Source organism: Mus musculus, chromosome 9 (genome assembly GCF_000001635.26).
Source record: "Mus musculus strain C57BL/6J chromosome 9, GRCm38.p6 C57BL/6J".
Taxonomy (NCBI): Eukaryota; Metazoa; Chordata; class Mammalia; order Rodentia; family Muridae; genus Mus; species Mus musculus.
The window spans coordinates 31317578-31344571 of NC_000075.6; the positions used below are offsets into that span (position 1 = coordinate 31317578).

The window sequence follows — 26994 nt, forward strand, 5'->3', positions numbered from 1 at the left end:
TACAGAGATGAAACTGTCAGATGTTCACATGGTACTGTGGGAATGCCTGGGTTTAGTGTTCGTCCTCTGACTGTATTGAAATACATCCAGAGTCTGTGTAAAGAGTGGCCTGTATGTAAGTGCTAGTTTATTATAATGTTAAGTAAATGTCTGAATTTCCATAATTTTTAAAATATCAAAGTGAAGAAATCTCAACTTCTTGCACCAGTTCCTCTGGAATTCAGATTTAACCAGTTTTTATTTCCATAGATTTATGAAAGTCTTGAGCAAATCAAAGTCTTTCAAAAAGATTTGACAGAGTGACTTTCTCTGGATTGGAGATACTGACCATGTCTTAGCTGTAACTTAAGGAAATTCTCCTTTTCTAGTTGTTGTGTGTTTATCGTGGTTAAGCTTCCTAATTGTCATTATTGTAGCCACTGGCTTTATCAAAAAAGAATCCACGGGCTATACATTCAATTTGTGTTCTTTCTACTTTTTTGATGATAAACACAAGTTCCTATTCTAATAGCTTATGAACCCAAGTTCCTAACATTCTGGTGTGCTCCTACCTCTCAGTCCATTTTCATCCACTCACAAACAGGTCTCTCTCTGAGTAGACTTCAGACTGAGTGGTACACTCCATTCATGGCATGTCTTTATGTTAGCATGACATGCCTTTTTAATTAGCTGCGACATTCAACCTCAAGAGGGGCTTTGCTGGAGAGTAGAACACTAAAGTCTGTTAGCCCTTTAGGATGGTTGCTTCTTCAATCTCTGGAGCCTTGTGAATGAAAGGCTGTAGCCAGGTGCAAGCATACTGTCTTTATCTCCTGCATTAATGAAGGATCACTAGCTATGAGTCAAGGTAATTCTTAGCTAACTCTCTTAGGAGAGTCATTTTTCCCTGTGGAGGTGAGCAGTCTAAGCTCTTGATATGTTTGTTTTTCTCTAGACTCTGTTTACAGACCCAGCCCAGGTAGCTTATGTCCAACAGGATGCCACAGCTCAACAGGTAAGGAGAAGCCCTTTGTGGCATATAGTGACTGTCATGTTCCTGCAGTGTCCTTCTACCCTCATGCCACCTTGAGTGCTTGGATTTTATATGTGCATCCTCTAACTTCTTTAATGGAAAGCAAGCAAGACAGAACACAATACTAACACACTGCAGTCAGTATATTGAAATAGGCTGCTAAGAAAGAGTGCATGGTTAGGGAAGTTTTAAAAGGTAAGCATAGACCAGTGAGGTTGATGAGACAGGAGGATTGGTTGAGTCCACCAGCCTGAGCAAAATAGTAGTGACTCATCAGATCAGACACAAACCTAAGTAGAATGTTTGTTCAAGTTCTAATAAAGGAATGATCATAAGGGCTTGTTGTTGTTGTTGACCTGGTGGCTCTATGACACTAGCACTTGGGAGGCAGAGGCTGGAAAGCCACCGGTTCTGACCCAGATTGAGTTACATGGCTAGGCTTTGTCTCAGGAGAAAGGCAGTGTGGAAGAGAGAGACAGACAGGGGGAGACAAACAGAAATACTCAGACCATTATCCGCCCTGAAAGCTGGCAGACAAGCCCTTTGTCCAGACTTTCATGCGCAGGGGGCTCCCTGATGGTTACTTGAGAGAGACGTTTGTTTTCCAGACAATGATCACAGCACCTTTTTCATCCCAATGAAGTGTAGTTCTGGTGGCTGCTGTCAGTAGCAGCCTGAAAGAGACTGATGAGGAGGGTTTGGATGGACACCCCAGGTGGTAGCAAGTACGTCAGCAAGTACCTGTGACTGAGGAGGCATGGCTGCTCATTATATGTCTCCTAGTGTTGTATACTTTCTGATGTGTCATATCGTGTGGTGCATCCCAGAAAATCAAACCTGAACCTGACCAAGTCTGTTGAGGGCTCTGCAGCTGACAGGATGCATGGCAGACAAACTGGATGAGTCAAGGGTGTCTAAGGCTTCCTGGTGAGATCTACTGTGGACTACAGGAGAAAGGAAATGGCCTCGAGCTTGGGGTTTTTGCTTATTTTGATTTTGAGGAAGGGTCTTGTGTATTCTAAGCTGCTAGGCTTGAACTCATGTAGCCAAAGATGAACTTCCAATCTTCCTGCCTTCACTTCCTATACACTGGGATCACAGGCATGCAGCATCAATCACACTTACTATATGGGTCCTGGGGATCGAGCCCAGATCTTCCATGCATGTGAGGCAAACATTGTATGAGTGGAGCCACATCCCACCTAGATAACCTGTTTGGATTTTGTTGCTATATAATTTTTTCATTTATACAAGCATTCTATTACTGAGCTTTGTCCCTGACTTTTCTCACAAATAATGGCAAGGGAAAAGAAGAGGAGGGGAACTAAGAGACTTGGATGTATCAGTGTAATAAATGCTGTATATGGTTTTCATTTGGATTCTGGTTATATTGAACCAAGTGTAAAAAAAGAGGGAGACAGTTGGGAAAAAATAGCAACAGTGAAATATTTTTTTGTTTTGTTTTTTGTTTTTTGTTTTTTTTTTCCAGACAGGGTTTTACTGTGTAGCCCTGGCTGTCCTGGAACTCACTCTGTAGACCAGGCTAGCCTTGAACTCAGAAATTCACCTGCCTCTGCCTCCCAAGGGCTGGGATTAAAGGCGTGCACCACCATACCCAGCTGAAAGATTTTTAATTAAACTAAAAGCAGTAAGTTCTTAGAAATGATAATATGTAAACTATAAAGATCACTGTATATTAATATGTACACACACACACACACACACACATACACACAACTATTTAAAGATGATGGTCTATAAAGTGTATGGGTTTTGCTTCACAGTAATCTAGTGAGAGGTAAAGAGGGTGGGAGATCAATTAGTGTTTTGAATCTAAATGGCAAGGATATGGAATTTGTTGCATTGTTCTGCTTGATTGATGCATTTGATATTTATTTTTATGAGTAAGAAAACAGGTTTTTGGTTTTTTGGTTTTTTTTGTTTGTTTTGTTTTTTTGAGGTAGTTGTTTAGCATTGTAGCCTAAGCTGGCTCTGAGCCTCTATTGGCTAGGATTACAGGTGTGAACTACCATGTCTTGTTTAAGAAAACCATTTTGACAGTTCTTTGTAGATTGCTTCTGGCTGTTAAAGACGTTTCTATCCCTGTCACCTATATGCAGATGCCTGTTCCCACCCTGCCACTGGGGTGCTTCCAGTCCTCTCAGATCTTGACAATCTGATGGACAAATGCATTTTGTTGTTTTATTATTCAGGCATGCTTTAATTGATGGTTTTGTTTCCATTTATACCTCAAAGGGCTCTTCATCTCCAATCTCCTGAAACAATCTGGTCCTTTCATGTTTTGTATGAAAGGAAAATTGTACTTAGATAGCTCTGTGAACCCTGGCATTATAAAACAGTGTGACTATAAGTGTTGGCTTAGAGCCTGGCTTGGGCTTGCTCTTCCTGTTCTTCATGCTGGGGTCAAGTTCAGGGCCCTGTACATGCAAAGTACACAGTACCACAGAGCTGCACCCCCAATTTCGTCTGTCTGTCTGTCTGTCTGTCTGTCTGTCTGTCTGTCTGTCTGAGTCTCTGCCTTTCTCATTCTTCCTGCCTTAGCTGAAAGGCCTCTTTTTTGTTCTTACTGGTGGAAAGACCGTTTGAAGCTCTTTTTGTCTGTTCATTCCTTTGTCTTTAAGAGAGGTAGCAGTGGTGCACAGACATGGAAGCACCCATTCCTCTTTATTTCCAAAACTTAGCGTGTGTGACTTCCCACACACAGAGAGGAAAATATGCTTTCTTGATAATTGGGCCCAGTAGGAGCCTCAGACCACTCTGTCTTACTCGCTGCTGCCCAGTGTCATCTCCCGTTTCACTTCTCAGATGAATCGTGTCCTGCAATGCATCGTATAGTTTTGGAATTAATCACGGGGCGGCATTCCATGGGAAGAAGAAAGTGTACAGCATGCTTAGCAAATTCCTTTTCCTGTCACTGTGATTGTATAGAGTGCAATGTATAGGACTAGTAGCTTCCTTTCAAATTCTTTTCTTCTGTGTAAACCAGGCACACACGGGTCACCCACCACTGCCTGGCCATCACCAGGAGTGAATGTATTTAGCCTGTTGCCTAGTATTCAAGGAGGGGCAAAGTAAGGGGTGTTTACATCGGCTGCTGCCTTCCTTGAATAGACTGAATTCCACAGGGGCTATTGTGACATAGTGGGAAAGCCAAGTAGTGACAGAACTTGAATTTCATGTCTGCAGCTTGGGGACTGAGACGTACCTCATCTCAAAGGAACTTAGATACATACCTAGAGTTCAGTGGATGCCGGGGGAATTTGAATTAAACCAAGTTGCACAGCATCCCACTGTGTGTTCAGGTCTGTGCTGTCTACATAGAGACAGGTCTTACCCAGAAATGCTCTTTGATGCTTCCCCTGCTTTTCCCACAGTGCTTGTTGTGCTTCGGGTATTTTGCTCCAGCATCAGTCCTCAAAGCTAATGCTGACGTGTGGGACATGGGAAGGTTGTCACGACTACTCTCATGCCAGCTTTCTCAGCAGGGTCGAGAAGCCAGCAGCAACCTCGCTGAACCACATCTACCGAGAAAAAATGTCTCACTGTAGCTTTAGAGTAACTTTAGAGTGGGGAGTGCATCTTTTTGGTGGGCTCTGCACAGAGACAGGCTCTGTGAGGAGCTGAGGTGTGTGTATGTGGTGCTGCTGACACTGGCATTGATAAGTGGCTTAGAGAAGGTGGGGTAGTAAACTCAAGGTGATAAGGATGTGCTGAGGAGCCTGAGGAGTTTGCACTGCCAGAACTCCCCGCCTTCTCTCCCCACCTTCAGGAGGCATCTAGTCTGTGTCCAGGCTGAGGCAGAGTATCTTCCTACTTCCCCCTCCCCCGACACCATTTAAAAGAAAACATTCTGAAAGACTCAGAGGTTCAGAGATAGAATGTTGTGTAAAAGTCTAGGTTAAACGACTGCAAGTTCAAACAAACACAGGCCAAACATGCACCTGCATGCCTGGTATCCCAGCTACTTGGGAAGTCGTGTCAAGAATCATAAGTTCAAGGCGTTCTGATGGCTCTTTGTTGTTTGAGACAAGGTCTTTCTCTATATCCATGGCTGTCCATTATCATTGTATAGAGCAGGCTGTTCTTGAACTCACAGAATTCTGCCAGTCTCTGCCTCCTGAGTACTGGAATTAAATCATGTATAAACATGCCTGGCTATGTGGTGCTCTTAAAAAAAAAAGAGTTGCTAGGCTTGGTGGCTGTGATGGTTTGTATATATTTGGCCGAGAGAGTGTCACTATTAGGATGTGTGGCCTTTTTGGAGTAGGTGTGGTCTTGTTGGAGTAGGTGTGTCACTGTAGGTGTGGGCTTTAAGACCCTCCGTCCTTGTTGCCTGGAAGACAGTCTTCTCCTTCAGATGAAGATGTAGAACTCTCAGCTCCTCCTGCACCATGCCTGCCTGGATACTGCCATGCTCCTGCCTTGATAATAATGGACTGAACCTCTGAACCTGTAAGCCAGCCCCAGTTAAATGTAAGAGTTATAAGAGTTAAGTCTTACAAGAGTTGCCTTGGTCATGGTGTTTGTTAACTGCAGTACAACCCTAAATAAGACACTGGTATATGCCCATGATTCCAGATTTCAGGAAGCAGTGACAAGAGGCTCACAAGTTAAAGGGCAGCCTGAACTACATAGCAAGACTTACTTAAAAAAGTCAGGGGGGAAGATGAGTGGGAAATGGCTGAGCATCTGTGAGTCTAAGTTTACTAAGTGATTTAGTCTACTAAGTTGGCAGTAGAAAGGTGGCTGTCATATGCTGGTGTGGTCTGATGCCATGTTCATAGACATGTGTAACTCACTAGGGAATAAGCAGGCAAGATGACCAAGTGGCTGGAAGTTTGGCTGTATGAAAAATGATGGCATAAATTAGGAATTTTTGAGTTCTTGAATATTTGTATCACCTGACAGAAACATTAGACTTTTCTACTGTACCTCAGTATGGGCAGATGTGCTAGCCTCTTCTCAAATGTTCTGGCTACCTGGGGAGGAATTGAGGCCCAGAGCTGTTGGACGAGCGGACTGTGTTTCCAGTTGCAGTAGATGTTCAGAATACGGGAGGGTCAGGGTGTCAGATGTGTCTTGCTGAGGAACATGGTTGCATTTTGAAGGGAGACAAGGGAATAGCATCCTAGCAGAGGAAACCAGCATATGGACAAATAAATGGTTAAATGACTAAGAAGGACAGGGGTTTAATACGGTCAGAAGAGAGGATGCTGGCCAAAAGGAACTTAGGGTCTTATATAGCATGTACCACTCATTTTGCAGGGTGCTACTTATTTCTGCATGTGATGAACAACATTAATCTTGTATGTCACCTAAGTGTTTGCTTCTTTGTAACCCTGACTTAAGCACAGGGAATATTCACTTCTTTCATTCTGTCCAAAACACTTAAGCCTTTCAGAGTGTTTCAAAGGAGAGCTATCAGCTATGAAGTTGTTCTAACCATGTATTGTATATACCCTGTATTTAGTTTGAAAAGTGAAGTGGGGATGTACTTAGTGCTAGAACATTTGCCTCGTATGCAGAAAGCTCTGCATTCTCTTCCCAGCACTGAAGACAAAATGAAACAAAGCAAAACACTAAGGGGAATGAGTAGTCCCAGACACTTGGGAGGCGGGGGTGGGGGTGGGTGGGTGGGTGGGGGTGGTCACTTGAGTCTAGGAGCTTGGAGAGCTTGTCTGGGCAACATAGTAATTCTGTCTGAAAAATAACAAGCTGGGCTGGGGAGAGGCTCAGTGGGGAAATGCTTGTTGTACAAGCATGGGAACAGGAGTGTGGGTTCTCAGAACCCACATAAAAATGGGCATGGTGCTGTGTGCCTGCCTGTAATCCCAGTGCCACAGTCAGACACAAGCAGATACCAGGGGCCTGTTAGCTAGCTGGTGTAGCTGAATTAATGAGCTCAAGGTCAGCAATAGACCTTGCATCAAAAAATAGAATGCAGCAAGAGAGATGGCTCAGTGGTTAAGAGCATGTACTACTCTGCTAGAGGGTCCAAGTTCAAATCCCAGCACTCATATCAGGTGACTCCCAACTCCTTATAACTCCAGCTCCAAGGGGATCCAGCACCTCAGCCACTGTGGGCACCTGCATTCATGGACATATGCCATACTGATTTTTAAAAATGGAGAAGTGATAAAAAAGCATCAATCCAGTGTTGATATCTGACTTGCATATATGTACGGAGAGGCAAGTGTGCCCACTCATGCACTTACATGTGCACACATCACACAAGCATGGGTTACAGAAAAGCAAAGTAATTGAAAAAGAAAGCCGCATGTTCCTTTCCCTGTGTGACAGAGTCACTTTTAAAAGGAAGGAGGAACCCTTGCCCCAGATTTAATCCAGATAAAAAAGACTGACTAGAGCCGGGCGTGGTGGCACACACCTTTAATCCCAGCACTTGGGAGGCAGAGGCAGGTGGAGTTCTGAGTTCGAGGCCAGCCTGGTCTACAGAGTGAGTTCCAGGACAGCCAGGGCTACACAGAGAAACCCTGTCTCAAAAAAACAAAAACAAAAACAAACAAAAAACAACAAAAAAACAAAAACAAACAAACAACCAAACAAACAGAGACTGACTGTCTCACAGGCAGCCCCGGCTCCAGGCAATGGAGATGCTTCGCGTGCACCTGAAGCCTCTCGAGAGGGAGGGCAGGTCCTGTAGGCCAACGTGAAATGTCCTGTGCAAGCAAGGAATGGAGCTAGATTTGAACCTCGTACTGGTGTGTGTCAGCATTGTCTCAGTCTGCTCAGATATGAGGCAGAAGGCGAGAGGGAGAATTGCACTTAAAAGCCAAGGGCATTAGACATCTGGAAGGAAGTTAGACTTGTGGATGAAGTTGCCTATGGATAAAAGCTGTTCTTTCCAGAGACTTGCAAGAAACTAGTATAAAAAATATATCTGTCAAGAGTGTATTTGTTGTGCATGCGTGTGGGTCCTAGTATGCTTAAAAGAGATGCCTGCTTGCTTTGTCCTGTAAGTTTCTGTCCAAGCCTCATTACCTGTACATAACCAGGTGCTGCCTTCCATTGAGAGTGTGCATGGTTCCGACCCTCTGGCGACTCTGCAGAACCCCATTGCCAGACTAGATGCAAAAGAGGAAGAGGAAGAAGAAGAAGATGAGGATGAGGATACAGAGGAAGAGGAGGAAGAGGATGCTGAAGACACAGATGTTGATGACTGGCAGCCTGACCCGCCCCGGCCTTTTGACCCCCATGACTTGTGTAAGTTCAGGCATTGGACTCTGCTGGGAGGATATGTGCAAGTGTGGTCATGTGCATAGCAGTTGTCCATCCCATATGCTATCGCATCATCTCTCTCTGTCTTCCCAGCAGCCCTAGGAGGGAGGTCTGGACCCTTGTTTTGTTTTTTGTTTTTACTGATAAGGAGCCTGAAACCCAGAAGAGGTTAAGTACCTTCCCAGGGTCGAGTGAGTGGGCAACCAGCCCACACTGGGGATCTTAGTAGCTACAGTGAGTTGGCCTAGGTCAGCTGTGCACTGAGTTGCTTTGTCTGTTTCATGGGATGTGTACGAATACTTACAGGTTTTCAGGCACTGCTGCACAGGTGCACTCTACAGCCTTTCTAGGCTGGCTTTGTTCTGAAGGTTATAACTTTGAGTGCCTTGGAAGAGCTGACTCCAGCTCGGGGTGGGATGCCGCACCCTGAATCGTCCTTCTGTCCTGCCTGCTCAGGCTTCCGTGTTTCCCTTCCAGTTCATTGTTTCTTTCTGCGGCTTTTCATGCCCACGTGGCAGACTGACTTCATTGTCCTGAGTGAGCAAGTTTGTGGCTTTGCACCACCCTCTTGTCTGGTTGGGGCAGTACTCAGCCCCACAGCTAAGCCCCATGTAACAAAGAACTTTGTTTTGTTTTTCTTTGAATAAGTTTTCAAGGCAGCTCCTTAATCAAATGCACTAAAATTTATTTATCTTATAAATGTTACTACAAAGTCACTCTGCATTACTTGAGAACTGTGGAAATTTTAAATACCTAAACCAGGTCAGCACATAGCCAGAGTGGGAGGGGTGTGATGAGTCTGAACTCTGTTTGGTCTGGTTACTTATCTCTGATTTGTGACTGAGTATCCAGGCTCCTCTTGAAAAGGGAGAGAGCATTCAATGGCTTGAGGCAAATTCAGAATTCCAGCATCGATTGAAAATGTATGTCCCGCCAGGGCTGGACTAACGGTGCTGTCTGAGTAAGAAAGGCTGTGCGGCCTGAAGAGAATAGCATTCTCTGTTTGCCTTAGACTGCCCCTGTGCTATAGCTTCTCAAACTCACTGGGAGGAAGTAGATTAAACGGTCTTGTCAGGGTTAATTCCACAACAGCTTTATTAAAATAATTTTGTCTCATCAGATTTTACAACATCTAACTAACAAGCCTTTCATTTTTTCCTTATAATTGATTTGTAAGTTGTGTCTACTGTTTGGAACCACTGTTCAGCAGGGAATTGTCGTGAGTTGCATATTACTTTTAGCAGGCATAAGGGGATTAGCATGATGTTAATTAAGGGGAAATTACAGCATTCTCACTGGGCTATGGAAGGGAATACTTTATAGTAGATTGCTAGCGTCTTTGTAGGAGTTAACTGAATTTGGCCTGAAAACTTAGATTTGGGATTGTTTTTAGGTCAGCACCTTTTTCATTGGCTCAAGAGGCTTCGAGGCGTTTGACTTCTCTTTAAGCTCGCTTTCTCTTGCAGGGTGTGAGGAGTGTAACAATGCACATTCTTCCGTGTGCCCGAAGCATGGCCCCTTGCATCCCATCCCTAACCGGCCTGTGCTCACCCGGGCAAGAGCGAGCCTGCCTCTGGTCCTCTACATAGATAGGTTCCTCGGAGGAGTGTTCTCCAAAAGACGGATTCCCAAGCGCACCCAGTTCGGCCCAGTGGAGGGGCCGCTGGTCAGGGGATCGGAGCTGAAAGATTGCTATATTCATCTCAAGGTAACTTGGGCTTTCTACCAGTGCACTCCTTCTGTTAAGACTTTCCAACAGTCACTTATATTTTGCCCCGAGTCTCCTTTTTTCCAGATCACACCAGCTATTTGCTAGTTTTGTTTCCGTGCTTTACGTTGCTTCTATGGAAGCTTGGTCTGCATCCTCAGAGCACTAGAGATGGTAATGGCATCTGGTTAAGACATTACAAAAGTGTTTGGAGATAGGGAATTTGGGGAGCTATGAGTAGTATGCTGGGCTTTCATCTTAAAACACTGCAGGATGCTGGGGGAGACAAAACCCTTGGCATGCAAGCACGGGAGCAGAGTTCAGCTCCTGGGCACCCATCCAGCAGCTCAGAACGTGGAGATCTCTGGTTCTGAGTGATCCAGTGCCGCCTTCTGGGATATACATACATGCAGGCAAAACACTAACACATATAAAATAAACAATACTAACAACAACAACAACCAAAAGCCTAATAGGTATGGTGACCCACCTGTCATTGCAGTAATCTGAAAGTGGGGACAGGATCCTTGGAGCTGGCTAGCTAGATTGAATCAAAAAGATGCCTGAGGGAATAAAAGGAAGAGCTACAGAGGAAGCAGGGCAGTAGCGCACGCCTCTAATCCCGCACTCGGAAGGCAGAGGCAGGCAGATTTCTGAGTTTGAGGCCAGCCTGGTCTACGGAGTGAGTTCCAGGACAGTCAGAGCTACACAGAGAAACCCTGTCTCAAAGAAGAAAGGAAGGAAGGAAGGAAGGAAGGGAGGGAGGGAGGGAGGAAGGGAGGAAGGGAAAGAGAGAGAGAGAGAGAGAGAGAGAGAGAGAGAGAGAGAGAGAAAGAATCCAAATTGCATATTCTGGTCTTCACATGCACACGCACACATGTGCACACTGCATGTACCTGCTGGGTAGCTTAAATAATGGAAATGTACTTCTCAAAGCTCAGAAGACTGCCAGGCCAAGGCGAAGATGATGGTAGGCTGTCTTTTCCGGCTCGCATGTTTGTGTTCATGCTTCCCCTTACTGGGTTACAGCCGGCCCTGATGATGCTGTGGTAGCAGAATCACCCTATTAGAGATCTTGACTCCACTGTAGTCACATCTGAGGAATCAGGATTATAGGATTCCCACATGATTTTTTGGGGGGACCAGGGAGATCATGAAGTTAAACTCTTAATAGCTTGGTGTACTTTCTCTTTTGTTTATTTTAATAAAAAAAATTTTTTTGAGATAGAGCCTTTCTAAATAGCCCTGGCTGTACTGGAAATCTGTGTAGACCAAGCTCGCCCCAAACATACAGATTTCAAGTGCTGTGATGAAAGGCACATACCACCATGCTAACTGCATCTTCTCTTCTAAACCAAATGATGGAGGGCTGGAAGTGCATCTTGGTCGAATGCTCATCTGCCTTGTAATCCCAGCATCCGAGAGGGAGAGACAGGAGGATCACAAGATAAAGGTCACCTTTGACTACATGATGGGCTTCAGGCCATCCTGGGCTACGTGAGAACCTATTTGAAACAAAGTTTTTATTTTAGAGCTTGTGTGGTGGCACATACCTATAATCCCAGCAATTGTGAGGCTGAGGCAGGAGGATTGTGAATTCCAGGGTAGCCTGGGCCTAGGGTCAGGTCCTGTGTCCAAAAGAAAGACTTTAACTAGAGTATGGAGACATCTGTGGCAGTGGGTGCCCCGTGTGTGCTGAAACAGTTGCATTGAGACTGTTTTGAGTCTTGGAATAGGTCTGACTTGTGGCGTTCTTTGTGTTAAAGAATAATTCTCAGGGGATGGCAGAGGTGGACACACAGCTCAGCAGTTAAGAGAACTTTCTGCTCTTGTAGAGGAGCAGGCTTTTGTTCCCAGCACCTACACGGCAGCTCACAACCATCTATAACTACAGTTCCAGGGGATCTGCTGCTGCTTCTGACTCTGTGGGTTACTGTGTACATGTGATGCACAGACAAACACTCAGGCACATGCATAAAACAAAATAAAAATATATTTAAAAGAAAAGCATGCTTCCTCAGGGCTGGAGGGATGGCTCAGCAGTTAAGAATGCATATTGCCTTTCTGGAGGACACAGTTCAGTTCACCTTCTCTTTGGTTACAGGTTTCTCTTGATAAAGGAGACAGAAAAGACAGGGATTTGCATGAAGACCTGTGGTTTGAGTTGTCCGATGAGACTCTTTGTAACTGGATGATGTTTGTGCGCCCAGCCCAGAACCACCTAGAACAGAACCTGGTAGCTTACCAATATGGCCACCATGTGTATTACACAACAATAAAGAACGTGGAGCCCAAGCAGGAACTGAAGGTACAGAACTGGATCCACAGCTGCCTGCCAGCCAGGGTGATGATTAGGGCTCTTTCCTATAAAAGGATCCTTCCCTGATAATTCCTCTGTTATTGAGTGACTTCAGCCTTCCTGTTGCTTCCAGGATCCCTCCCTCCCCTTCACAGTTACAAAAGTCTACGGATGCTCAAATCTCTTACATATGTGTATGCATAGAGCCCATGCATGTCCTCACGCACATTTCAGATAATTTCCAGTCTATTTATAATAGCTCCTGCAAGATAAATGCTATGTAAATAGTCATCATGCCTAATGTTTGGGCTTCAGTACAGATGGTGATGTTATTCATGTATTTTCACTCTGTTGTTGGTGGAACCCTGAACAAGCAGGGCTGACTGTATTGTGCACTGTAGACTTTTAATAATCTTGTCAATGAAATAGAATGGGAATAGACCATTTTTTATGTTCGTCAGGGGCCTACAGCAGGGTGTGAAGCATGGGGTGAGGCCCTCACTGTGGGGGAGACTGGTGCTGGTGGTAGGTGGCTGACGTGCCCATGCCACTGTATGTACTGAGGAAGAGTTTCTTGTGAAATGGGAGATTTCATAAAGTGAGATTCAGATGTATGCCTAAGATTTCTTTATCTAAAAATTTAATTTTTTTTCAAATAATTTTATGTGCTGGCTTCTGATTTCAGAAATAATTTTTGAGGATAATTGTTAGAATTTATTTATGAACTCAATGACATAATAAAAATTGTGCTATGATTCTCTATGTCATGAGCATTCTTGTTTTTTGGGTTTTGTTTTTTCTCTTTTGCACTGCCAGGTGTTGGGTTTTCGTACTTTTGCATGATAGTCACCCACTCGGCTACACCCCGGGCCTGTGGATTTCCCTGCACAGCTCAGGCTGCTCTTAAACGTGCCTGGCCTAGTCTCCCTCATCCGGATATTACAGGCATGTTCCACTGCGCTCAACTGACACACAAGTTTTGTCTGTTTTGTGTTAGGGTCTTTAAAACTATTTTTATTAATTCTTTGGTAATTTCATGCAGTGTATTTTGGTCATAGTTACTCCCACTTCCTCCCATTAACTCCTTCCAGAGCTGCCCACATTTCCCTACCCCCCAAATTTGTATCTTTTAAACAACAATAACACATCGATTCTGGTTTGTGCTTGGGGTGGGCATCCCCTGGCTTGTGGTCCATCTATCCAGAACCATAAGAGACAGGGCCTTCTGTAGTCCCCGCTGGCCTCTAACTCACATGACTTAGCTAAGGAGCAACCTTGACTCCCTGGTCTCCTGCTCCCTCCTCCTTATAGTACCAAGAGTAGCAGCCAGTACGTTTTGTAATAATAATAATAATAATAATAATAATAATAATAATAATAATAATGGCCTGAAAGAAAGAAAAGAATGCTTTTTAGTTACAGAAAGATGTCTCCCCTCCTCATCCCTCTCCCTTGGGTCTGGGTGGAGAGCTGCTGAGCTGCACCCCCAGTTCTCTCTCGTTGAAACAGCAGATGGAGCTGTGGGCGTGATGATGGGCAGAGCCAAAGAACAGCAAGATGTAATAAATAGCCAAGGCTAGGAACCTGGCTCAGGGTAGAGGACTTGCCTAGCATAGGCAACACTCCCGGGGCTTGATACCTAGCAGTACAGAGAACAAAAGAAGGCTGGGAGTGGTGATGCATGGCTTTAATCTCAGCACCGGGAGACAGGGTTTAGTGCCAGGCTGCTCTGCAGGGATAGTTAGAGAGAGAGAGAGAGAGAGAGAGAGAGAGAGAGAGAGAGAGAGAAGACCCAACCAACCACTGAACCAAAACAGATAAAAAGGAAGCAGTTGGATGGAAGAGGTCTCTGTAATCACTCCCATGTTCGCATGTGAAAGTGGAGCAGTGTGTTGTAGTCCGGCCTCACGATGCAGGTGGAGAACTGCAGCAACAGAGCTTAATTGGAAGAAACCAATCGTAAAAACATGTTTAAATGATTTCTCAATAATTTAAAAAATGCGAAAAGGGCTCAAGATAAAGCTCGGTGGAGGGTGCCTGCTGTGTGTGGCACTCTGGAGAGAACCCTCAATATTGCAGAAGACAAGGGTATCAACCAGCAAAGTATGAGTTACTGTCTGTGTTGGGTTAAATTACCAGAAAAAGAAAGTGACAGTTTTAAAACCAGGGCTGGTGAGATGGTTCAGTGGGTAGAGATAAGCACTTACACAGGCCTGATGACATGAATTCAGTCCCTGGATCCACAAGGTGGCAATAGAGAACCAGCTCCTAAGAGACTTTCTCCTAACCTCTGTCCACGTATCCCTGCCCTGTGCGGGTGGACATCCACCACCACCACCACCACCATAAAGCAGAGACTTTGATTACAGCATTACCTTATAGAGTATGAATATTTCTGAACCAATACAAAAAATGTTCAAGATCTCTCAAAGATAATCTGGGGAAACCGTTGTGAAAACAGAAAGAACTAGTTATATTATAACATGGCAAGGGTATATTTACTGGCTCTTAAGACATAACAGCTATTAAGATGCTCCATTAAGAATATTGTCAGGTTTTTTTAAATTGTAGTTTATTCATAAAATCAATAAAGTGATTGTTTCATCATCATCATCCAAGGAGCTACTCTACATTTGATTAGAGCTCAATTAAAAATTATGCCCCACTGGTGCGTGAGTAACAAGGCATGGTTGGCCCCAAGTACTTTTCTTTTTAAAAATAGGGTCTCACTGTGTAGGCCTGGCTGGCCTGGAACTTACTATGTATCTCAGGCTATCTTCAAACTCACTGGCTATCTTATCTTAGCCTTCCAGTGCTGGGATTTCAGGCTATCCCACCATGCTGGACACCCTGAGTATTTTCAAAGTAAGTGATATGTTCTTGGGTGTTTTCTCACATCACTGCTATTCTGTCTGCAAGTCTTGACACTGCACTGTCCCATTGGGTTGCATTTATTCTGAAGTGAACAGTGCATGGGAATGAATGAGCTTTCTGATCAAATCAGCAGGAAATTTGACAGTTCTGCTTGGTGCCTTAGCAAGACCCTGTAGATGCTCACCAACCTTGTGCTGCTTTGAAATGACAGGTTTTTTTTTTTTTTCCTCCAATCTTCACTTGAATTGCTTAGCAATTGTTTACAGTCTCTGAGCCCTGTAGGAGGTGGGGACAGCCCACAGGGCCAGGCCAGGCCTGTGCAGAATTGAGGAGCAGGGGGGTGGGAGGGGTTGTTTTGGTTTTCTTTGAGACAGGGTTTTTGTGCAGCCCAGCATTGTCCTCCCTTAAGTGCTGAGGTTCTAGATATATGCTACTGTACCCAGTTATATTTTGATTTCTGAGATGGAAAAACATATGTCTTGGAAGTAATGGATTAGGACAGAATTTGTAATAGGAAAATGACAAACTTCAAAAGATAATATAAGCAGAGGGGCATAGTTAAGGAATTGTGGAACACAGAGTCTACAAAACACTGTTCTACAGAAGTCTTCTTATACTACTACACTCATATATTTAATGCACATAAAATTATGCATGATTAATTCATTTAGAAGTTAATACATAGTGAACTTCACGTGTGTTTCCTACATTAAGAAAAAGCAGGCTTTCCCTGTGTTTAGCAGACTTGAGTCTAAGGGAGAGGAGAACAGAAAGTTGCAAAACAAACAATATCAAATGAGTAAGTGACGTATGCAAAAGTGAGTAACAGACAGGGACCGATTTGCATATGCTGGATAGAAGGCTTGCTAAGAGGTGAAGGGCAAGGATGGCAGACTTAGAGGGACCAACACTGTATTCCTGGAGTCCAGTTCCAGGCTGGAAAGTACGCTGCATGCTCAGGTAGCCAAGAGCAAGCCGTCTTGGCCCATTGGTGGGTAGTGACAGGGTTGAGGTATGTAGCGATGTATTGGGGAGATCACAGAGTTCTTTGGGGGAATCATCATTAATTAAGACTTTCAGGTCTATCATACAATGAAAAGTCAAATGGAAACCCATACAGAAAAATCCAGTTTTTTAAGAAGACGTCCATGGGGCTGGAGAGATGGCTCAGAGGTTAAGAGCACTTGCTGTTCTTGCAGAGGACCCAGGCTCAATTTCTTGCAACCACATGATGGCTCACAGCCATCTGTAACCTCCAGTTCCAGGGTTTTTGATAATCTTTTCAGGCAAGGCACATGTGATATGAAGCTAAAAATACTCATACACGTAAACTAAACAGAAGGAGAAGAAGACGACGACCACCACCACTACCATTGTGATTGGGAATTGCAAGGAAAAAGAGGCTAGTTAGAAGGCCAGGTGGTAATCTAGGCAAAAAAATGGTGTTGGGCACGCATCTGGTAGCTCAAACACTGAACAGGTGGTATATCACATCCGAGGACGGTTCTTGCTAAAGATTACTCAAATGAATGGAGAAATAGAAGACATGTTTTAGATTTTATGTCTGAGTAGCTGTTGGGAGGTAGGACATTGAGAATTTGAGATGGCTAGTTCTAGCAGTGGTAGAGCAGTTTGCCAGCACATACAGAGGGCTGCATTCCCAGCACTTCAAATTCAAAACGACAGCAAAGCCATTCTTGCTTAAATATTAAGGATGAAAGCTGTGCATGGCAGTGCATGGTTGTAGTCATAGCTACTCAGCAGGCTGAGGCAGGAGAGTTACAAGTTGGAGGCCAGTCTGAGCAACTTAGTAAAATCTTGTCTAAAGATAAAACTATAAAAGGGCTGAGGATTTATGCACAAGTTCCTGGCCTCGATTTTCAATCCTGCATAAGCCATATATGGTACATAATCCTATAACCAGGCCATTCTCAACTACTGACTGAGTTTGAGGCCAGCCTGGGATATATGAGTCTCTAGGGATAAAACTAAAGCAAAAGAAAACGATGTAGGAGTTAGTTATCAGCATAGAGTTGGTTGAAAATGGGTGTGATACCAGAAAGGAAATAAGAAGACTCAGGGTTTAGACTAAGCATGGAGCAGCAGCAAACTGTGGAAGTTTTGTAGACAGGGCTGGAGACGGTCAAGGAGAGTGAAACAGATGCAGAAGGGGGTAAGAAGACTGGGAACAGGAACATTTGATACAGTCCCATCCATGATCCCATCACTAACCTGAGTCACAGCGTCTATGATTACAGCTGTGTAAAAACCCACATTTAAATGTAGAGTTCTAAAAGGCTGTTTTATTTAGGTAAAGATACTATGAATGTAAGCCTTGTGAATTTTTTTAAAATAACATCAATTTTTAAAAAGGAAGAAGGAAACAGGCAGATCATCTGCATCCTCGATGCTCCTTGGTCATCTGCCAGATGGGTATCATGGAGGCTCACAGCGTGGTCCTTGCCGTTAATGGATATGTTAATGAAATGCCCAAATTGTTTTATGTAAGCAGGAGAAGTCATTTAAGCATGCCAAGCCCAGCTGGTGATGTCTGCTGGTTCTTAATGCTGTCCTTGGTTCTTCTAGGTGTGGTACGCTGCATCCTACGCTGAGTTCGTGAATCAGAAAATCCATGACATATCTGAAGAAGAGAGGAAAGGTGCTTGGACTTTTGTGTGTGCCTCTTTCACACGTAGCATCTGGTTTTCCCATCTCAGTATATCTCACAAGATATGAGAGTCGGTTTCTCAGAGCTACATGTCTCCATTTAATCCTAGGGTCAAATTAAAATGACAGGTTTACATATCTAGTGCTAGAAAATAGTATTTAATATAATGAAAACTTCCTGCTATCAAATTAGGACCTTAGTGTCAGAGGAAGATCCCTATCTAGAATTAATCATATCTGGGTATATAGCAAAGCCAACATTGACCTTGTTTTTTTAATGTAAATGTAATTGAAGTATATTCCACCTACAGAGAGAGACACAAATAATGAAGTGTACACAGCTTAGTTAGTTTTCACAGGAACACACCTGTGTAGATTCCCCAAGTGTACTGTCCTGATTTCTAATATCACACATTAATTGCTTACTAATGAGTTGTTATGAACAGAATGATATCATAACGTGCACATTTTTTATGTTTGGGCATCTTTTGCTTGAGCGTAGTGTTTTCTTTGCTTCTGGAGCTGGGAACTGAACCTATGGCCTTGGACTTGCTCAGCAAACATTCTACCAGTGAGCCAAACTCCCGACTGCTAGGTGAACATAGTCTTGAGATGCATCCACATTGCTTATATCAATTAGTATATTATCATTGCTGCTGGGAACTCTACCCATAGCTGTATAACCGTTTGTCTACCTTGTTATCGATTTAGTTGTGTTTAGTTATAATGTGAAGTATACAGAATTAGGTGGTACCTCATCACTTAAAGGCGTGGTCTTCCACAAGACTCACTTCAGACAGGACCTCTAGGATTCTGGGGTTCCCATGCCACTCATACTTCAATCCACAATTTAGGCATCCCGTACCCCTGCAGGCTTCATAATTTATTAGAGTGACTCTTGGGACCCAGGAAAGTACTAAAATGAGGGATTAGAGTTTTTAAATAAAAGATATACATCAGAACCAGCCAGGTGCAACGACATACATCTTAGAATGACGTATGTGTCCTCAGGACATAAGCCCTCCTGGGGCACTGAACTGTTGAACCCAAATGTAAGGGCTTGACTTTGTTGCCCAGAGCTTTTATTGAAGCTTTATTACGTAGGCATGACTAATGGAATGGTTGACCATGTGACTGAACTCTGTCTTTAGCGTCCCTTCCCTCCTGACGTAAGACACATCAGCAAACTCAAAACGCCAACCATCTAATCACACGGTCACGTCTTTCTAGCCACAGCAGCTCCCAACTAGAGACTTGTCAGGATAAAGTCAGATGGGATGAGGGGCTCCCACTGAATAGCAAAGGACCTCCTGTCATTCAGGAAATTCCAGTGGCTTAGAGGTTACCTCCAAAGGACCAGGCGTAACGGCTCTCAGATCTTTTCCATCATACATCTGTGGACAAGACAACACCGGGATGTCTTCTTATGCATGTGTTTTAGGAGGCATCTGTGCACACTTGATTGGGTGTATAGCTGGGAAAGGCATTGATGCTGGGTCATGGGGTATGCATATATTCATCCTTTGGAGATACGGTTGGACATTTTGTTAGATTGCACTGACCACTGGCTTTTGTTGTGATAAGATATATCCTTAATTATGAAACTTGGATCTGAAACAAGAAGTTATCTAAGTAAAGATCTCCTTAAATTTTTTATGTGTTGAGAGGATAAGAGAGGGTGGGTTGATAGTGTGGGTCTTTTGATGTCATACATAAATGCTTAAAAAGTAAGATCCTAAGATCTACTTCTCTGCCAAACCTTAGCCTTTGTTTTATAACAAGAAATTAATGCAAATAGCAGCTACTGTCTACAGGGAGATAAAAATGGAGGGGATAGCAGGAGCTGCATCTTCCTGGTGTCTGTTGATCATCAGCCAAAAATTACGATTTCTCTTCCCTGGCTACAGTTCTTCGAGAGCAAGAGAAGAACTGGCCGTGCTATGAGTGCAATCGGCGGTTTATCAGCTCAGAGCAGCTGCAGCAGCATCTTAATTCTCACGATGAGAAACTGGACGTGTTTACCAGGTGGGCACGGGAGGCAGGGGGCACACTTGGTCCTTAGTGGTTTGAAATCATTTGTGAGTGTGTGAAGGCGAAGGAGTATGTGTGTGTGTGTGTCTGTACATACACACACAGATGCATGCATGTACAGGTAACCAGGTAGGCTGATGAAGACCTTGAGGACATGCCTTTTTTATTTACTCTCTCTTTCTTTCTTTCTTTCTTTCTTTCTTTCTTTCTTTCTTTCTTTCTTTCTTTCTTTCTTTCTTTCTTTCTTTCTTTCTAAGATTTTATTTATTTATTATATGTAAGTACATTGTAGCTGTCTTCAGACGCTCCAGAAGAGGGCATCAGATTTCGTTACGGATGGTTGTGAGCCACCATATGGTTTCTGGGATTTGAACTCGGGACCTTCGGAAGAGCAATTAGCGCTCTTAACCACTGAGCCATCTCACCAGCCCTATTTTTTTTTTTTCCAGAATAACCCATACCTATACTGAAAAATCCTTTACCCTGGTTAACTCTCCTTTAACTAGATTCTGAATTGGGATTTTTTTTTGTTTTTTTTTTTTTGTTTTTTTTTGTTTGTTTGTTTGTTTTTTCGAGATAGGGTTTCTCTGTATAGCCTCCTGGCTGTCCTGGAACTCACTTTGTAAACCAGGCTGGCCTTGAACTCAGAAATCCACCTGCCTCTGCCTCCAAGTGCTGGGATTAAAGGCGTGAGCCACCACGCCTGACTGGGATATTTTTTTTTTTTACTACTTTTTATTTTGCATCAATGGGTGGCTTGACTGAATGCATATCTAAACACCATATGTATGCACTGGAGGAGCCCAGAAGAGGGTGTCAGATCATCTGGAATTGGAGTTACAGACCCTTATTAGCTGAAATGTAGGTACTGGGCATTGAACCTGGGTCCTCTAGAAGAGCAGTCGATGTTCTTTACCACTAAGGCATTGCTTCTGCCCCCTGAATCAAGACTCCTTAAGACTGCATATATGTTTGAAGTAATATGCATTTCTGATTTTCACACTTTTCTGAGCACCATGATTGCTTAATTCCACTGTATTAAGCAGAGACAGGGAGAGTCATGGGGGATGGAGGAGGCAGTGGCCGGGCCTGATAGGGCTCCTGAGAGATGGTACAAAGTTTAAACTTTAAGTGTGACAGGCAGTCTCCAGGAAGTCCTGGTCAGAGCAAGTTGTGATGTCGGGGTTTCAGAAGACCATTCTGGATAAAATTGAGAATATTAGTCTAGCTAGTACTGGGGTAAGAATGAAAATCAAGTCTCGATAGAAGTTATTCAACAGGCTAAGTGGAGGATGAGACTTCCTTAGAACAAGGCAGTAGTAATGGATCAGGTCCACTTCTGTAGCCTTTGGAGGGATAGGTGCTGGCATAAGACCACATTTAAGGAAATGGGAAAGAAGATGTTCTCGGGAGGAGCCATCTAATTGCCTGCAATACTGAGTGCCCACCTTGGGTTCAGGGTCACAAAATAGGAAAGCGATCACAGCAAGCGTGCGTGCTGTTTTCCAGCCACAAGAAGACTAGTAGAGATAGTACAGGGAGCTTAATGACACAGGCTTGTGGCTTAATTACGCACCTCAACACATGGAAAATAAAGAAGCAGCAATAGGGGAGGGGACCAAAAGCAAACAGTGCTTATAATGACCGTCCTGGGAGAGCCTGCTGCGGAAGAAGCCAGGGCAGGGCTGGAAGTGGGCATGAGAGGCTGGGTCCAGGTACTAGATGGCGTGATCTGGAGAACAAAGAGATACTTTCTGGTGGACGATGCATGGGTTAGGGATAATGGGGCTTTATACTAAGATGGCAAGGCCTAGGATGGGACCATGGGAGTGAATGTCTTGGTGGAAGGGGGCAGTGCATTGGGATTTAAGTCACTCCTGGTTGAACATCCCTGAAAGTGTGTACAAGGCTTCAGTGAAGCACTTTTATACTGCGTTATGGCTTTTGGTTTATTTGCCTACATCTCTACCAGATCTCCAAGGGTAAGAACTGTCACATACACTGTGATGCCCTGGTGCTTCTCAGCCTAGTCAGGTTGACAGTCAAAGCAAGCCATCACACAGGTCTTTCAAAATAAATGTGTGATGTTCTTTCTGAGTCCACCTGCCCTACTTTCTGCCTTAGCCAGGGCCTCATACATGTTGGGCAGGTGTTCTGTTGCTGACTGTAATGCAGTCTGTCTGTCTGTCTCTCTCTCTCTCCCTCCTTTCTTCCCTCCCTCCATGTCATTGTTTTGAGATACGGTTGCTGTAGTCCAGGCTGACCTTGAACTCGCCACATGGCTGAGGGTGATCTTGAACTTCTGGTTTTCCTGCTTTCACTTCCTGGGTGTTGAAATTACAATCTCATGCTACCACCCCTGGCGTACGAAGGTCCTGGGGATGCTAGGCAAGCACTCTACTGAGCTACATCCCTAGCCCAGGAGTCTTATCTGATAGGGCTCTTTTATGTATTTGTAATCAGTTAAAGAGGACTATTTTAATTGGTGGTTAATTGGCCTGTTATGGAACAGTTGGGTTAGAAATTTGTCTAGAAAGCTGTGGCAAATAAGACTGTAATTTGAATTTAGCCACATTTCTGGGATGGAGTCGGAGCTGATGCAAAGGAGAAAGAGTGAACTGAATCGTGGGAGGGGCCCTGGGGCAAGCAAGTCTGTCTTGTTTGCATTTCTCACCTCCTTTCTGAAGCAGAGTGTTATCAGTGTTTTGTTTTTATTGCTCTTATTTCCCCCCAATAATTTTATAACATCTCTGTGCTATAGAGAAACGCTGGGTAGTATAGAAAGCACATATTAGCATAACACTTTAGTTCTGTCAAAGAAAAGAACCAGGCAAATGAGAAACCAAGAAACTGGAGTCTGGGGCACCAAGTGATGACTGTAACCCAATCTCTTGTCCCCAGGACTAGAGGGAGAGGAAGGGGTCGAGGGAAGAGGAGATTTGGTCCTGGCCGGCGACCCGGGCGTCCTCCAAAATTTATCCGTTTGGAAATCACCAGTGAAAATGGGGAAAAGAGTGACGACGGAACACAGGTACAGGGCTCTGGGGAGCTCTTGCCAGGCTCACTGTTTTGATGTTTATAATTCTGCCTTCTTAGAGTGCTGTCCTGGTAACTAAAGCGGGATTGGAACAAGACAAAGGCACGTTTTCAAGTGTTACATACAGTACAGATTTAACTTTTTTATTTTTTTTTTAATTTTTTAATTTTTTTAATTTTTCGAGGCAGGGTTTCTCTGTGTAGCCCTGGCTGTCCTGGAACTCACTCTGTAGACCAGGCTGGCCTCGAACTCAGAAATCCGCCTGCCTCTGCCTCCCAAGTGCTGGGATTAAAGGCATGCACCACCACGCCCGGCTCAGATTTAACTTTACTGTGCTAAAAATTTAAAACTGACTGGAGGTATTCTACGAAGACTTTGCTTAATTAACTTAAGCCATTAGAATTGTGTCAGAAAAACTGTATCAGTTTCCTTGTTCTGTGACTAGGGATATTTTACAGTTTTTGCATCGTGGACACATTCACCTGTTTGTTAACTTTCTCAGAGGAAGAGTATTATATCAGCACCATAATGCTAATCCTTTTTTTAAAAGGCGTAGCTGGGTTTGGTAGCATGTTCCATAGTCCTAGCCACTCAGAAAGCTGATATAGGAGGACTGCTTGCTCCTAGGAGTTTGGGGCCAGCCTCGAACATGTAGCAAGACCCTATTTCTTAAGTAAATGACTACCACTGATTCTGAGTTTGAGTCAGTAAACAGCCTCTGTATCACTGATCTCTATGTAGATAGGGTGGTAATTTCTGGTGTTTACAAAATTCAGGACTTGCTGCATTTCCCTACAAAGGAACAGTTTGATGAGGCAGAACCAGCTACTCTGAATGGACTAGATCAGCCAGAACAAGCGTCCATCCCAATTCCTCAGCTGCCACAGGAAACCCCGCCTTCTCTGGAGCAGGAACCAGAAACTCACACCTTGCACCTGCAGCCACAGCAAGAGGAGAGCCTCGTGCCTACCCAGACCACTCTGACAGCCGATGACATGCGCAGGGCCAAACGCATCCGAGTAAGTGGGAAGTGTGCACACTCCCTGGCTGGCGGCACCTTTCTCTTCCTGGACAGCTCTTTTAGGGCTTTGAGGCCCAGCCTGATGACCATTCACTTCGAAATCTTGCATCTGCCCTTTCACGTGCCCCTTCTGTTACCTTATTTTACCAGAGTACTTCTTCTCAATGATCCTGTTCATAGCAAACTGACATGGCTGACTGTCCTAGAGTCAGTCAACACAGGCCTGGGTTTGCGCAGCTCATGGGCTAGTTAGTATATGTAAAGTATGATGGCTCCCTATATTCCTGAATTCAGAGTTTCAAAATAGGGACTTAGGTTTATTTAATTACAATAATTATTTCTATTTGACTTAATTTTTTCTTTCTTTTTCTTTTTTCTCTTTGGTGTTGTAGATTGAACCAAATGCCCTACAAGGGCTAAGCAGGGACTCTTTCCCCCAGGCTATACTTTCCAAACTAAAATATTTGCATTTCTAGCCATTCTAATCTTTGTGTAATCATAGCTTGCAAGGAAGTTATGGGTAACTAAATTAGTTATTTGTCGTTTCCAGGAGAAACTAGCAAGCATTCCTGAGAAGGGCTCTGTCTCAGTGCATGGGGCGCGTTCAGGGGACGCCTGGCACAGCTTAGGCAGACTTGTGCACTGAGGAGCTGGCCAGTGTGTTTCTGTGAGGTCTGTGTCTCCATGTTCGACCTCCAGTCTGCAGAGGTTCTCCGACTTCCCCAACTTCTGTTTCCAACATGTTCCTTTTACTCTTTTGTGGGCTGTCTTTGAGCCTGAGCTAGGAACTGCAGAGAGTGCATATGAAAAGCAATATGGTTTTGTGTAATGTCTGTGTCTTTTTATGGCAGCTAGTGTGAAAAGATTTGTGAATACTTGACTTATACATAAAACACATACACACACACACAAACATACACACAAACACCACACAACTCCCTAGCCTTTTTTAGATGGATAGTCATACTAGCTTAGGTTTGCTGGGTCTTTCCTTTCTTCTTTCTTTCTAAACAGTGACTAGTCGGGGCATCCAAGGTATGCCTTGGAGATAGGTGCAATGGCTCCTGGCTTGGGATCTTGCAATGAATGAGAGAACTTGGTCTGTTCCCTCTTTTGGTCTGCTTATAGGCTAGAAGGGACCCTGAAAATGCATTTCGTTTAACGGTACATTTACACATTTTTAGTCACATAGCAGACTTGAAGGACTCTGAAAACTGTTTAAATATCCTTTATGAGGGTCCTGTAAGCAAAACACATACAACTTTCAGATCACTCTATATAACTTCAAGACTTTCATAAATCCAAGCCGGAAGGAGGAGCTGTGTGAGCAGATGTTTCTGATCCATCCTAAATATTACCTCCGGCTCTGCTTGGCCCCTGCCCAGCTGTCATCACGTGCGCTTTACCAAGTTCAGGGAAATGCTTGCTCCATCCCATTGGTTCGAAGGAGAAAAAAACCACGTGGGGCATACCTGTAGTCAAGTGGCTATTTGAGCACTTCGGTTCTTAAAAGAGGTGGGGTACGGTTCCAGTACAAGGTTCCTTGCATCAGAGCAGAAGCCACATGTGTTAGGCTATGGAGGTCAATCTCAGTTGATCTGTCTTGTTTTTTTTTTTTTTTTTCTTCCCCCTCTTACACCTTCTCAAAAGTAGGGCTATATATTTTTTTCATCTTTTTATCCAGATTGGTAATGACCGACTGAAGGGCAATCTTCCAGTCCAATTGGTAATGTAACTATTTTTCTCTCCTCTAATGCTGCCTGCTCAGCTGGAGCTGCAGGTAGGTTTGTTTCCTGTGTTTCACATACCCAGAATGTTATTTAAGTGTTTGCTGACCTGCTGTTCTTTGCACACTGTACTTACTAAATCCAGATGGAAAACACAATTTGGATGCCCCTGTAAATGCAAATTGATGAGTGATAAGATTTTATTTGCAAATAGATAAATTAGTAAATTGTGGGCTATAGATTCCTCCTATGCAAACAAAGTGATCTCCAAGGCCCCTGCTAGCTCTGCAGCAATCTCAGTGATGTGTGCCCTGGTGCTAGACTCAGACTGCATAGTCAGCTGTGTCTAGGTAACCAACGGAGCTCGGGGCTCTAGCGTTTCTAGTCTAATAAGGAGCCAGAGTTAACAGAGAGCGATTTGCAGTTCTCGGTCAAATATCCAAGTGCAGCCCAGGACTGCTCTAGGAACTGAGAAGAACAAAAGGCAGGATATAGGGAAGTCAGGAAATCTCTTGTGGGAGGTAGATAACTCTACAGGATGTCAGCCATAGAGTCGGAGGCACAGGCACAGATATTTGTGGTGCTGTTATGGGGCAGTTAGCGTCGTGACCCTGGTTTGGGTATCAGAAGGAGGAGAGTAGAGAGAGTGTGTTGTTAACCTACAACAAGTTTTGAAAGCTGGGTGCATGATAAACTGAAGAGTTATTTGGTTTTTGGTTTTTTTTTTAAATAAACAAACCCAAACCCAACAAGCAAGCTGATTCTTTCCTCTTTAGTCTCGGCATCAGAAGACAATGAGTTAATAGTGTGGGTTCCCTTAGCTTTTAATCTCAAACTTTAGAAACACTTTATAAGAGAAGATCTTCTCTCAGGATTCACTGTAGTCAATAGCGGTTAGAAGGTTACTACTATGGCATCCCCAGAGCAGTTAATGTACCATGTGTTATGGTGACACCGAGTACTGGAGCTCAGGGATTAGAAGACCCACTATGCATCTGTGCCCAGCCTCCCTGGTTCTTCTAGAAATGGCCCAGGTGCGGCTGTGCGTGAGAGAAACTTAGAGCAGAAGTGGCCTACGAGTGGGTCAAGGGTAGGGTAGCCCTGTGCTCACTCCCTTGCAACATGAGACCCTCTAGCTCTGAGAGAAGCAGGCCAGCCCTTGAGCACTCAATGTTCAGGGCTCCATGGAAACGACACCGTGGAGCTAAGGAAGGGCAGCCAGGTGGCTGCTCTGTTAAAACCAAGTGTCTAAAGGGCCTCATGCTAATCAGAACTGACGGGAGACTGAGGAGCACAATGGAGTGACACAGAGCTGAGCTGTGGATTTAGCACCCAGGAGAGATGGAGGCCCCTGTGCG

The 26994-nt window shown here is 44.1% G+C and overlaps 1 protein-coding gene across 16 annotated transcripts in view; it reads left to right on the plus strand.

Moving 5' to 3' along the window:
- Prdm10 (PR domain containing 10) overlaps positions 1-26994 on the plus strand; it is a 105622-nt gene that overhangs the window by 41468 nt on the left and 37160 nt on the right. For 7 of the 16 annotated variants that reach the window (XR_870532.3, XM_006510464.4, XM_006510469.4 and 4 more), the window contains 9 exons: positions 935-994; positions 8050-8257; positions 9739-9980; positions 12085-12288; positions 17740-17812; positions 19728-19845; positions 22753-22882; positions 23665-23907; positions 25678-25689. Coding sequence is in view for 14 of the 16 variants with exons in the window: in XM_006510464.4 (XP_006510527.1) it covers positions 935-994; positions 8050-8257; positions 9739-9980; positions 12085-12288; positions 17740-17812; positions 19728-19845; positions 22753-22882; positions 23665-23907; positions 25678-25689 (1290 nt within the window). In the remaining 2 variants the exon portion in view is untranslated. Of the gene's footprint in view, positions 1-934; positions 995-8049; positions 8258-9738; positions 9981-12084; positions 13050-17739; positions 17813-19727; positions 19846-22752; positions 22883-23664; positions 23908-25677; positions 25690-26994 lie in introns of those variants that run through there. The other 9 variants (XR_003947938.1, XM_006510471.4, XM_006510467.4 and 6 more) reach the window with 6 other exon arrangements.